The sequence below is a fragment of the Trichechus manatus genome, unplaced genomic scaffold, assembly GCF_000243295.1.
Source record: "Trichechus manatus latirostris isolate Lorelei unplaced genomic scaffold, TriManLat1.0 scaffold00077, whole genome shotgun sequence".
In the NCBI taxonomy this organism is placed as follows: domain Eukaryota; kingdom Metazoa; phylum Chordata; class Mammalia; order Sirenia; family Trichechidae; genus Trichechus; species Trichechus manatus.
In genome coordinates this window covers 2,211,193-2,225,541 of record NW_004444013.1, presented here as the reverse complement: position 1 = coordinate 2,225,541, position 14,349 = coordinate 2,211,193, and the positions used below count along the sequence as shown (strand labels likewise).

General features: G+C 53.0%; 1 protein-coding gene across 1 annotated transcript in view; it reads right to left on the bottom strand.

The window, feature by feature from the left end:
* CLIP2 (CAP-Gly domain containing linker protein 2) overlaps positions 1–14,349 on the bottom strand; it is an 84,056-nt gene that overhangs the window by 53,600 nt on the left and 16,107 nt on the right. Inside the window, exon 2 of the mRNA XM_004380848.1 lies at positions 1,904–2,091. Coding sequence (XP_004380905.1) covers positions 1,904–2,027 — 124 coding nt within the window. The 5' untranslated portion in view covers positions 2,028–2,091. The remainder of the gene's footprint in view (positions 1–1,903; positions 2,092–14,349) is intronic.

Here is a 14,349-nt window from a genome sequence, read left to right as displayed (position 1 = left end):
CTGTCCTTTCATGCTAGTTGTGTGGCTCCACCAGGCTCCTGGTCCTGCCAACTGCCCATGCCTTTGGCTCAAGCTTCCCTTGACCCCATCCAGGGCCCAGACTGCCTGGACTGCCCAGTCTGCTCTCTGGCTGTTTTTGTCTCTCCAAACTTCTGTGCCAATCAGATGAGATGGGCAGTGTCTGACCCTGCTGGTTGGAGTGTAACTGAAGCAAGGATTTGTGCTCAGAGATGTTCATCACAGCTTTATTAAAGTGAAAAATAAGAATTAATCACATTTCCAACAGCAGAGAATGAATAAGGAAACTTTTCTAGGTCCTTCTATCACACCCCTCTGGGTTTAAAACTTCCAGTGGCTTTCCCACAGCTATTAAGATGAAAGGAAAACTCTCCATGGTCTCAAGCCCCCCTCCCCACTTCCCGGTCCACCCCCATCTCATCAACATACTCCCCTATCCTCTCTCTACTCCTTCCACACCCACTTTCTTTCCACCCCTTATACTCACCATAGGAGTCCCCAGGTGGCACAAATGGTTAAGCACTCGGCTACTAGCCAAAAGGTTGGCAGTTCGAACCCACCCAGAGGCATCTCAGAAGACAGGCCTGGCGATCTGCTTCCAAAAGGTCACAGCCTTGAAAACCTAATGGAACAGTTCTACTCTGCACATGTGGGGTTACCATGAGTCGGAATCAACTCCACAGAACAATGGTAACACTCGCACGCACCCTCTGCCACTGAGCCTTCATTTGAATGTGCTGCTCCTTCCGCCTGGAATGCTCCCCCTCTTCACCCCATGAACCAGCACCCCAGACCCCACCTCATGCGGCACCTCCTCTGGGCCGCTCAGGTCCCCCTTACAAGATCGAATGCACTGAGCCTCCCCACCGGGCTGGGAGCCCATGAGAGCCCGGCCACAGCTGGCTTGCTCAGAATCAGAGCTCCAGTGATTGGGGCAGTGTCCACAGAGCAGGCCCTGGGTTGTATTTTACAACCATTAAAAGTGATGTAAGTTTTTATGGACAGGAAAAAATGCACCTGATTATATGAAAAGGAAAAAAACCAGTTTTTCAGGTGCATATGCAATATGACTGTAAATAAGTAAGAAAAAATACAAAAAAAAAAATATCAAAATAAGAACAACAGTTGCTTTGTGGGGGTGTGGGGGGATTATGGGCAATTTTTTCCTCCTGCATAAAACTTCCCAACTATTCCACAGTGAGCATAACTTACTTTTATCATCAGAAAAAGCAAATCAATACAGCTGTTCTCTACCCATCGGGGCTGGTACCTCCCGATCCTTGCCCTGTGGGTACCCTCTGTCCACCAGCAGGAAGACAGCAGGTCAGATGAGGAAAGGTTAAAGGGCTTGGGTTTGTGTAGCAGACAAGAGGGCTGGCGGAAGATGGTGCTGGCTCCACACGAACCTGGAAGGGGCCTGAATGGAGGGTGGGGAGGTGGCTAGAGGCTGTAGCTTGCACCCTGGCTATGCTCTACTGGCGAGGGATGGTGGGCAAAGTGTCATACTTCTCTCCACCTCCCTTTCCTCATCTCTGGGTCAGAGCCCTGGTGGTGCAGTGGTTAAGAGCTCAGCTGCTAAGCAAAAGGTCGGCAGTTCAAATCCACTAGCTGCTCTTTGGAAACCCTATGGGGCAGTTCTACCCTGTCCTATAGGGTCACTATGAGTTGGAATCAACTTGACAGCAACAGGTTTAACAGGTTCAGATGGGGCCAACAGTGGTACCCACCTCCCTGAGTTAGAGAACACGAAAGGGAGGACATACATCACACACGTGTCTGTGCCTGTTTGCTAGTTAATTTTTAAAGGGATCACAGTCAGACATAACTTCCAGTGAACCAGTGTCCAGCCTGTATTTCCAGCCCCCTCACCCTCAGCCCTACGCACCTTCCTTTGAGCCAGTGGCCACAGCAGCAGCAGAAGCTGAGGCTGACCCAGTGGATGTCCGGCCCACGGGGCTCGAGTGCTTCCCCCCACGGCCGGGGGGCTTCAGGCCGCTGGGCTTCTGCATGGCAGCACCACTGCTGGGTGGGTGAGTCGGTGCAGGTCACATCCTCTCCGCCATCCTCACTCACCTGCGGGCAGAGAGCAGGAGCGATCACATCACAGTGTCACCAGACACCAGGGCCTCAGCTTGCCTCCCAGAGCACCTGATGGTGATGCAGAGTCTTTGTGGGAGTCAAGTTCCCCCATCACAGAGAGGCAGGGACCATCATCAGCCCATTGTCTGGAGAGGGAATCTGAGGCGCAGAGCCATGGCAGTGAGTGTGGTCCAGGGTCACCAGCGTGATGCTGGTGGTGTTGCTGGGACACGCGTCCTGGTCTGCTGGGCCCCAAGGTTGGGCATGCTCTGCCTGCTCACCTCTGGGTCCAGGAGGGAGAGCCAGGAGCAAATGCCTGGGGATCTGAAGCAATGGCCAGTATTACGCCAGGAGCCCCACACCAAGGCCACGTGGGTCAGCACTGCCAACAGGCCAAGCGTGGCTCTTACCATGAAGCACAGGTTGATACAGATTCTGATACACCAAGACCAACCCCGTGGGGTCTCACTTCCCAGCAGCCCCCAGGCCCTCTAGGACCAGCCAACAATTCACACCCCACCTGATGTAAGCTGTACAAAGCAAAACCTGATGTAATTGACCAGTTGCTGATTGTTCCCCTAGCCACGCAAGCCGATTGCCAGTTCCTGGGCTCCTCACCCTGCACCGCCCACCCCACCCCAGGAGAGGGACATGCCCAGAGAAGCTTAGACCTTCCTCCCTCCTTCCTCCGTGTGGGCCGCCTGCTGCAACCCCACACCATGGACTGGCCACGCCCCCTGCCTGCCGTCCCAGCATTAGAGCTTCATTATCTCCTTGACTAAGCAGAGGTACACAGCTTACAGGAGTACGAGCACTTTAGAAGAGAACTCTGGAGAGTGGACACACCTCCAGTCTCCAAGCAGATCAGCTCAGAGAAGCAGATGACGGCCAGACGGGGCTGCTGCAGGGGACGCAAGGACAGGCCCACCATCCCCTGGCCTCTTCCTCCAGTCTTCTGCCTGTTTTTTAAATTTTACTGTGGTAAAATAGACATACAAAAGTTTGTCATTTTAACTATTGCTAAGTGTACAGTTCCATGACATTAATTACACTCACCATGTTGTACTACCATCACCACTATCCATTTCCAAAAGCTCTTCATCATTTCAAACAGAAACTCAATGTCCCTTCAGCAATAACGCTCCATTTTCCTCTCCCCACAGCCCTGATAACTACTAACCAACTTTGGTCTCTATGCATTTGCCTGTTCTAGATATTTCATTTAATATTTGTCCTTTTGTGTCTGATTTCACTTAGCATAATGCTTTCAAGGTTCATGTATCTCATCATCTATGTATCATCTATTTATCAGGGCTTCAATTTTCTTTATGGCTGAGTAATATTCCATCGTGTGGACAGACCACATTTTGTTTGGCCGTTCATCTGCTGGTGGACACCTGGGTCGTTTCCACCTCTGGCTACTGTGAATAGTGTTGCAGTGAACGCTGGTGGATGGCTTCTGTCTGAGTCCCTGCCTTCCAGTCTCCTAGGTACATACTAGGAGTGGAACTGCTGCATAATCCCTTCCCGCACCAAATGTTTATGGAGTGTTCACCATGGCCAGGCTCTGTCCTGTCCCAGAGCCACAGGAGGACTCAGCACTGCCCTCAGGGAGCACTGTCCAACAGGGAAGGGAATGCAGAGCACCACAGGCAGACAGAGCATCACCCCTCAAGACCCTGAGGACATGGGAAACAAAGCCCCTGAGTGCTCACTGCTGGTGCAATAGAGGACGCTGTGCCCTTGGCCCAGGCAGCCCTTGAACCACCCTTGGTCCCAGAACCTCATTCCCTTCTAGAGAACCCTTTTCTCCATTCTTGATCCACATGCCATATGTAGGACTGACCCCACGCCCACTCCTGGAGTGGACAAGTGACACAGGCCTGGCCAACCTGAGTGCTGGTGACTGGCTAAGGGATGATGATGTGACGCTAGGGCCTGGGCTCTGGCTGGAACCTTTAGAAGAGGTGCTCTCCTTGTCCTGGGGCTGCCTGGGTGTACGAGGGAAGCCAGGAGCTGCAGGGCCATCCCTGTTATCGCATGGGAGAGCCTGCCAAGGAATGAAGCCAACACCAGAAAGCAGAGCCGAGTCCCTGGTCCTGGAGGGCCTGGATCCAGCTGAGCCTGAAGCTGGTGACTTGAGCATTTCACTTCCATCAGTCACCAAAACCACCCCCCAACACATATCTTTTCTTCTTTTTTTGTTTTGTTTAAACCTATCTGAACGATACTGTTGCTTGCAACCAATAAAGTTTGGAATAATAAAGAAGCCACTTCACAATGCTCGGGGGGACATGCAAAGTGTCCTCAGATTGGCTCTCAGGGTAAGAAGATGAGCCGGTAACAAGATAAGCCGGCCGTGCTATCACTGCCCCCGCACAGCCATGGAAGGACCCACTCTTCATGCTGGGCTGTCAGCCATGGCAGCAAAGGAGAAAGTGCTCCCCGAGGCACACGGTGGTGATGCCCACACACCCAGGTACACGCCAACGGTTGTACTGGGCATGCCCCAACCAAAACCAAATTCACTGCCACTAAGTTGATTCTGACTCATAGAGACACCGTACGACAGAGCAGAACTGCCCCATAAGGTTTCCAAAGCTGTAACTTTTACAGAAGCAGACTGCCACATCTTTGTCCCATGGAGAGGTTGGTTGGTTCAAACTGCTGACCTTTCAGTTAGCAGCTGAGTGCTTTAACCACTGTGCCAAAGGAGCCCTGGGCATGCCCAGAGCCTACCAAATCCAGCATTCCAATCCCCTGCTCAACTCCCCAGCACCCGGAAATTCCAGGTCCATGAGTCACTCAGTCAGGCCAGGTCCTGTGGCTGCGCCCTGGCTCCCAACACCAGATCCTCCAGGTGACTCGTTGACTAACCAACTGGCCTTGTGGGCTCTGGACCTCACTCTCTGTGGGCCGGTAAGGCTTAACCAGCATCTCCGAGCCTGAGAGGGGCTCACTGGGCCAGCAAGAGCGAGTGAGGGGGGTCTCCGGCAGCAGTGACTGCACCAAGGAAAGCCCTCCCGCGCTGAGCATAACCAAGCAGGCCTTCTGCCCCCGCAGCTCAGCTAGGGGTCCTCTGACCTAGGAAATCCTGACACAGAGCCCCTTGGGCCTGAGGCAGAGGCTCCCCCTAGCCCCGTGGTCCCTTCTCTGCCCAAAACCCACCCAAAGAAAATAGCTAGCTGCAAATCATTTTATCTAATAAAGGAATTGTGTTCAGGATATATAAAGAAGTCTTACAACTCACCAACAAGAAAACAGACAGCCCAATAAAAAATCAGCAAAAGATTTGAATACACGTTTCACCGAAGAAGATAATACAAACGGCCAATAAGCACATGAAGAAATGACCAACATTATTAGTCATTAGGGAAATGTAGATCGAAATCACAACCCACACATACTGGAATGGCTTTAAAAAAAAAAGGACAATATCAAGGATGTGGATGAGAATGTGGAGCAACCAGAATGCTCATATACTGTTGGTGGAAATGAAAAATGGTACAACCATGTTGGAAAATAGTTTAGCAGTTTCTTTAAACGTTAAATATATACCAACTATACATATGACTCAGTGCCCCAAGAGAAATGAAAACATGTCCACACAAAGACTTGTACACAAATGTTAGTAGCAGCTTTATTCATGACAAAAATTGAAAACAATCTAAATGTCCATCAACTAGTAAACGTATAAACAAACAGTGGTATGTCCATACAATGGAATACCATCCAGCAACAAAAAAGAACTACTAATACGTACAACAACAATGATAAAACTTAAAAATACCATGTTAAGTAAAAGAAACCAGACAGAAAAAATTACATACTGTTTGAGTCCATTTATATGAAATTTCTAGGAAAGACACTATAGGTACAAAAAGAAGATCAGTGGTTGCCTGGCGTGGGAGAGGGGACTGACTGCAAATGGGCCCGAGAGACCTTGTTGGGTGGCAGAAACATTCTAAAACTGGAGTGTGGTGACAGCTGCACAGCTGTGGATTTATACTAAAACACACAGAAATGTACACTTAAAATGGGCCAATTTTATGGTCTACGTTAAATCTCAATTTAAAACAATTTTGTAAAAAACAAAGCCTCCGCCCAGGCTCCCCAAAAGCCCAAGCTGGTGCAATGGCCTTCAAGGTGCTCCTCACCCTCATGACTCCTGATCCATGAACACCTAGCCCAATGCCGCCTCCTCCAGGCAGTCTCCCAGGTACCTTTGGCCCACAGAGAGCTGAGCCCAGGGTCACGTGCTAAGCTGAAGAGAAGGGAGTATACGGCACTATTCTTGTTACTGCTCGTCTTGACTCCTAGGAGACTGCAGCAGCCTGAGGATGGTGCCAGGCACGGTGCCAGGCACAGAGCCCAGGATCCAGAAACCAGTGCACATCAGCACATCTGCTGTGGACAAAGACCACAGGTCCCCAGGGACTCTCCTCTCAGGGAAGGTTCGGAGGCTCCCAAACCCCAGCAGCCTCAACTATGAAGAGCCACTTCCGTGCCAGGCCATGCACAAATGTGGCCTCATCATTCTCACAAGCTTCTGACGAGGCAGTGGTCACCCCACAGTGGAGCAGCCTAAGCTCAGGGCCTTACTCAAAGCTGTACACAATGAAGTGGCAGTGCTGAATCAAACCCGCTGGGTGACAATCCGAGCCTTTCACTACTTCCCTGGACCCCGGCACAGCCCTAGAATAACATTTGTGAGATCCCTGGCCTCTGGGGAGAGCGCCTGCTGGCCACGGTTGACAAAGGAGAGCCGAGGAGCCGGTGGAGGAGGACCAAGGCAGCATTCATGGCAGTCCCCTTGGGCTCTGGGCAGCAGAACAGGCGAGGAGGGGATGGCCGCCCAACCCCCTCCATGGCCTCCAAAGCTGGGGGAGAGTGGTGAGCAGGAAGAGGGGGAGGAGGCCCCGGGCCAACCTCTGCTTTGTGACTCAGTCGAGACAGCTTGTGGGATAGTGGAAGAGATGGGCTTCTTGGAAAAAGCTGGGGTATGGTAACAAATGGGCCTCTGGCCACACTGCGCTGGCAGGGACGGCCTGGGAGGCAGGGGAAGGAGAGATGAACCTCATGCAGCTTTAGGTCCAAACCTCAGACCTGCTGTGGGACTTCAGCCTAGCAACAGCCTCAGTTGTATCACCTCTGATACCAGGGTAAGGGGACAGTGGTGGCTCCATGGTAGAATTCTCACCTTCCATGTGGAGACCCGGGTTCGATTCCCAGACAATGCACCTCATACACAGCCACCACCTGTCTGTCAGTGGAGGCTTGCGTGTTGCTATGATGCTGGACAGGTTTCAGTGGAGCTTCCAGACTAAGAGATTTGGAAGAAAGGTCTGGCGGTCTACTTCTGAAAATCAGCCAGTGAAAACCCTGTGGATCACAACAATCTGATCTACCGCCAGTCACAGGGATGGCACAGGACCAGGCAGAGCTCCGTGCTGTTGTGCACAGAGTCACCATTAAGTCGGGCAGGGGCTGACTCGACGGCAGCTAACACCAACAACGGGGGGAGGTGCCGCTGCCTCCCGGGGAGCACTGGGGACCGAGCTGGGAACGCACCCCTCACGCCCCTAGGAATGCAGCACCAGGAGCGGCACGGGAAATGGCAGCGATTGCCACAACCCGGCCTGCTACTATTTCCATGGGTCTGAGGCACATGCTGGCCCCTCAGGAACCGGGGCCTAGACAAGGCGGGCGTGGGAGAGGCGGGGGCGGGCCGGGCGGCCATCCACACCAGCAGGCCCCTTCGTCTGTCCTCGATGGCCATTTACCGAGGACAAACCGAGGCTGCATTTCAGGGTTTCCATTTCAGCTGCCCAAGGCTGGCAGCCGCGGAGTTTCAGAGGGGATGAGGCCTAAGAACTTTCCACCAATCGGTGGCCCAGGGTGCAGCCCCACGTGGCCCAACGGAAGGGTGAAAAAGTGCCAAGTAGGGCAGCAGAAAGCCCATCTCAGGCCTGTCAGCACCACCCCAAGGGCCAGGGTGGGGCGGGGGGGGCACCAGGCAGTGGGGCTCCTGGGACCAGACACACTGCTCAGTGACCTCGGGGCCATCGCTCACCCTCTCGGGGCCCTCTGCAGGGAGGGGCAGGTGCTGTGGCAGGGATGCGGCTGTTGGCCAGTCTCTCTGTGGCCTGTCCCTCCCTGAGTAGCGGCTCTCCCGTGGGGGCCGCTCCTCCTCCTCCCTCCCTCAGATGCTCCCCAACCACCTCCCACCACGGTGGTCAGCCCTCCTGCCCTGAGCCTAGGGCCCCTGTGCCAGGCCCCGCTTACCCTCAACCCAAATGCACGGGACTGCTGCAACACCGCACTGGGCAGGAGCTTTGCAACGGGGGGGCGTGGGGCAGGGAGTCTGGGTACCCGAGGGGCAGAGGGTCCAGGGCCCAGTGGGGGAAACTGCCCAAGCACAGATCACGCTCTCCCAGGTTGACCAAACAGCGGGTGCTTTAATGGGGCTGAAGGGGGTGCATTCAGAGACACGGGGGGCCGGTGGGGGTCTCGCGGCCATGCCAGGGCATCAGGCCCTACTCTGAGGGCATGAGGAGCCATGGCAGGACTCCAGGTGAGGCTGTGAAGGACCAGACCCACAGTCAGCAAAACAGCTCTCGGGAGCTGAGGAGGACCAAGGAGGGGCGGGCCTGGAGCAGCAGAGACCTGGCCCTCGGCAGAGGCACGGGTTGAGAGGACAGGACAGGGGAGAGATGCTGAACCAGCAAGGTTTGGTGGCAAACAGTGTGGCGGGGTGGGGGTGGCAGCAGGGGGCAGGACAAGGCTGGTGCCTAGGGTCCCAGCTGGCCAGTCTCTAGATACCAGGAAGGACCAGGAGAATGGCCAGATTAGAGTGGGGGGGGGGAGGGCAGTTTGAGACATACCGAGTATGAGGAACTCACAGTGGCGCCCTCAGGAGGACGCCCGGAGCCAGCTGAGGCTGAGAGAATGAGGGCACAGAGGCCTGAGCCAGGTGCCCATGGCAGGTAACCTGACGGGCGTGGGCGACAAAGGGACCAGGGCACCACCACAGGGCAACCCAACAACAGATGGGCAGGAACGGAGTCAGCCTTCACAGAGAGGATGTCAGACTGAACAATTCCCAAAGCTGGGAAGCTGCCCAGCCTCCCCAGTAATCAGGGAAATACAAACCCAAGCCACAAGGAGATCCCATTTCATACCCAATCAGATGGGCAAAAGGCAAACCTGACAACAGCAAGTGCTGGTGAGGCTGTGGAGCCGCAGGCTGGTGGGAGGAGAAGGGGTCAGCGCCCGGAGGGGCTGCAGCTAGGCCCGCCGTGCTGAAGGTGTACCTACAGACCCAGGGAGTCCTCGCCAGGAACACACTGTCAGCACACCCCGCCCGGAACACCCTGCTGGGTACACCCTGCCAGGCACATACCTTCTCGGAACACCCTGCCGGGCACACTCCATCCAGCATACCCCACCTGGAAGCTTGGCCCGAGTGCCCCAGGAGACACTTAACTGGATGTTGACTGGGGCACCCCGTGTAACAGCAGGAAAAATGTGTTTTTGGGGGTGGGGCGAGGGTGGGAGCAGAGCTGGGGCGGGGTAACTGGAGGCTTCGTTTATATTCATAAGGTTTATTTCTTAAGTCCTACGGAGTGTACACGGGTGTATCCCTGTCTATCCCTTTCTGAGCACCTAAAATATTTCATAATCTTTTTTTCTAATTGTGGTATATACATAGATAACAAAACATTTGCCGTTTCAACGGTCTTCACGTGTACATTTCAGCGACATTAAATGTTCATCACGTTGTTCAACCACCACCGTTGCATAGTTGCTTTTAAAATTAAAAAATTAAATACAGACATGGTGGGAAGGAGCAGCCCCTCCCCACCCCGTGCACACCGTTGAGAGGCGAGGTGGGCTGGCCCCACAGACTGGCCCCTATAGGTGCTGACCACCAGGCCAAGGCTCCCGAAATCGATGGGGAGCCCCATCCTGGCATGGTCCACCCAGCTTACCCTGCATTAGAGACCTGGTGCCACCCCCCTACCCAAGGATCCAGGGTAACTAGCGCACCAGGGGCCCACTCCATGCTGGCCTTTCACCTGCGCCGGCCCCACCCAGCTCGGAAGCTGGGTTCGAGGAATCGAGGCTCAGAGAAATTTTAGGCAGTAAAGCTAGAACCCCCATGCCCTCCCGGCCCAGGGCACGCAGAGCGCAGGGCTGGGACAGCCCTCCCTGAGCAGCTCTGAGGGAAGCCAAAGCTCCCAGCCTCACACCAGCTCCTCCTAAGGCCAGGGGAGTTGGGGAGGTGGCGCCAGACTGTCTATGCCTCATCCTGTCCCCACCCCATCCTTTCCCCCACCCCCTGCTCTTGCCCAGTAGAAGCCTTTATGTGAAGCTGGCGCCAGCCCAGGCTGTGGGGAGGGAGTAACCCCTAGTAGAATGGGATGGAGATGGCCCCTGCTGGGTCCTGAGTTCCCCTGAGAACAAAGCCTCACCAAGAGAGCTGGGGAGGCCAGAGTGGGAGGACCCCACCCCTACCCTAGTGAGCCCCACAGCACAGCTGGGACTGGGACCTGGGCTCTGGTGGGCTGATGGGCCTCACGGCGGGGAGGGAAACTGAGTTGATGGCAACCAGGGTGGGTACAGAGGAGCTCATGGGGCTGGGCAGGGAGAGGACAAAGAGACTCTGCACAGCCAAGTCCTTCCCCAGTCTCTGCAGCCAGGAGCTCGGCCCGGACTCAGGAATCTAGAAGCTGGATTCTAAGCTCCCAATAAACTAGGCATCTGTCCCACCCTGCCAGCCTGTCCGCCTTACACTGGAGGTGCTTGGCCATCTACCCTTAGGCTTAGAGGGGGTTCAGGTCCCGCCACCAGCAAGGAGCAAAGGGAATCAGGGCTATGTCAGGTCAAGGGCAGGGAAAGAACGTCAATATACTTCCCTGCCTTACGTATTGACACATCCACACACACATACATCCCCCCACACACTACACACATACATCCACACATCCACACACACACCACACACATACATATACACACACATCCCCATGCACACACTATACACATATACACACACATCCCCACCCCCACACTACACACATACATATACATGCACATCCCCACATACTACGCCATACATCCACACACACACCTACACATATACACACACATCCCCACGCACACACTACACACATATACACGCACATCCCCCACACAACACACATATATCACACACACACACCTACACACACATCCCTACACACACTACACACAAACCTCCACACACACACCTACAGATATACACACACATCCCCATGCACACACTATACACATATACACGCACATCCCCACGCACACACTACACACATATATACACATCCCCCCACACACATTACACATACATATGCACATCTATACACACATATCCCCACGCATACACATCACACATACACACACACATCCCCACCCCGACACTACACACATATACACACACATCCCCATACACACACTACACACATCTATACACACACATCCCCATACACACACTACACACATCTATACACACATATCCCCATACACGCTACACACACACATATACACATCTACACACACACATCCCCATGCACACACTACACATACAGACATATCCACACATCCATATGCACATCCATGCACACCCCTACACATCCACATACATACACACATGTGCATCCACACATCCACGCACACCTACACACACACAAAATGTTGGTGTGCCTACAACAGGGCATGGCCATGGCCCAGAGCCTAGCCTGGTGGCATAGCCACCCACAGCCCTGGCGAATGCACTGCTGGGACCCTCACACTGTTGGCCCATGATGCTGGCTCTGAAGCCCGGATCCCACACCAGGCCCAGGGAGAAAGACCTGGGACAATCAAAGCTAAAGTGGTCCTCTAACCTGCCTTCATCCCATTACCATTCCCGTTTGACACAATGGGAAACTGAGGCCCAGGGTAGAGAAGCAACTTGTCCAAGGTCAAGGAGCAAGCAAACAGGACAGGGATGTCAACTGCCCAAATGTAGAAACCTGTGCTGAGCAAGAGGACCCCCAAGACCAGAGTTGAGAGGCCCAGGGAGGGGAGGGCCTGCTGAGGTCACCTAGTGACTGGGGCAGAGCAGGAAGGGACTGGGCCCCTGGCATCCTGTCTCAGGCCGGGGTGCTGGCCCGATCATCTCTCACTATTGCCTCATTCACGTCTCATCTCCTGGGCAGCTCCAACCAATACATCCAGCCGAGGTGGCTGCAGGAAAGCCACCCCCTCCTCCTGGCTTTTCCTCTCCAGGGTCAGGGTTTGCACAAGCAACTAAAACTCACCCCGAGCAAAGGATGCCAGGTCAACTGAATAACTACATGGGAAAAATCGTGATCCTTCCTGTGGTTGGCAGAACAGTACCCCCACCCAACGATGTCCACGTCCTAGTCCCCAGAAGCTGTGACTACGTTAGCTTACATGGCAAAGTGGGATCAAAGGTGCAGATGCAATAAAGTTGTTAATCAGCTGGCCTTGAAATGGGAAAATTAGCCTAGATTACCCAGGGAGGCCCAACGTCATGACACGGTCCTTCTAAGTGGGGGAGGGAGGCAGAGAGGGAGAACCAGAGAGGACAGTGTGAGGACTCAGGCCACATTACTGGCCCTCAAGGTGGAGAAAAGGGTCATGAGCCACGGAATGCAGGCGCCTCTAGAAGCTGGAAAAAGGCAAGCGAACAGACTCACCCTGGAACCTCTAGAAAGGAGCACCATCTTGCTGACAGCTTGATTTTGGCCCAGGGAGACCAACTTCAGACTTCCAACGTCGTCAGGAAGTTTTGCCTGTTTCTGAACTTCATTCTAAGTAGAAGCATATAATCATATTCCATGCACCCTTTAAGGAGCCCTGGTGTCACAATTGTTAAGCACTTGGCTGCTAACTGAAAGATCAGTGGTTCAAACCCACCAGCGGCTCCAAGGGAGAAAAGACCTGGTGATGTGCTCCCGTAAGATTACCCCCCCAAAAAAAAATCCCCATCCTTCTCCCGTGGAGTAGCTGGTGAGTTCAAACAGCCAACCTTTTGGTTAGCTGCTGAGCGCTTCACCACTGTACCACCAGGGCTCCTTCCCATAAATATGACAGCCTAGGAAACCCTATGGGACAGTTCCACTCTGTCCTATGGGTCACTATGAGTCAGATTCGACTCGATGGCACACAACATTCACCCTTTTGTAGTTGGCTTTTTTCACTCTAGATTGTAATTACGGGATTCATCCTCATTGCATATGGCTGTAGTGCATTCACTCTCGTTGCTGGGTTCTCAGTACAGGCATACCTTGCAGATATTGCAGCTTCTGGTCCAGACCACCACAATAAAGTAAGTCACATACACTTCTTGGTTTCCCAGTGCATATAAAAGTTATGTTTACACTATACTGTAGTCAATACTACCTTAACTGGGGCCCTGGTGTCACAGTGGTTAAAGCGATTGACTGCTAACTGAAAGGTCAGCGGTTCAAAACAACCAGTGGCTCCACAGGAGAAAGATGTGGCAGTCTGCTTCTGTAGAGATTTACAGCCTTGAAACCATACGGTGCCCCCTATGAGTTGGAATCAATTCGATGGCACTGGGTTTGGTCTTTTTTTAAATACTTGAATTAAAAAATACTTCACTGCTAAAAAATGCTAACCATCATCTTAGCCTTCAGTGAGTCATAATCTTTTTGCTGGTGGAGGGTCTGGCTGATGGCTGCTGACTGATCTGGGTGGTGGCTGCTGAAGTTTGGGGTGGCTGTGGCAATTTCTTAAGACAATGAAGTTTGCCACATCGACTGACTCTTCCTTTCATGAAAGATTTCTCTATAGCACACAGTGCTGTTTGATAGCATTTCACTCACAGTAGAACTTCTTTCAAAAGCGGAGTCAATGCTCTCAAACTCTGCCACTGCTTTATCAACCAAGTTTATACAATATTCCAAATCCTTTGCTGTTGTTTCAACAATGTTCACACCATCTTCACCAGGAGTAGATTCCATCTCAAGAAACCACTTTGTTCATCCATAAGAAGCAATTCCTCATTCGTTAAAATTTTATCATGAGACTGCAGCAATTCAGTCACATCTTCAGGCTCCACTTCTAGTTCTCTTGCTGTTTCCACCACATGTACAGTTACTTCCTCCACTGAAGTCTTGAACCACTCAAAGTCATCCATGAGGGTTGGAATCAACTTCTTCCAAACTCCTGTTAATGCTGATCTTT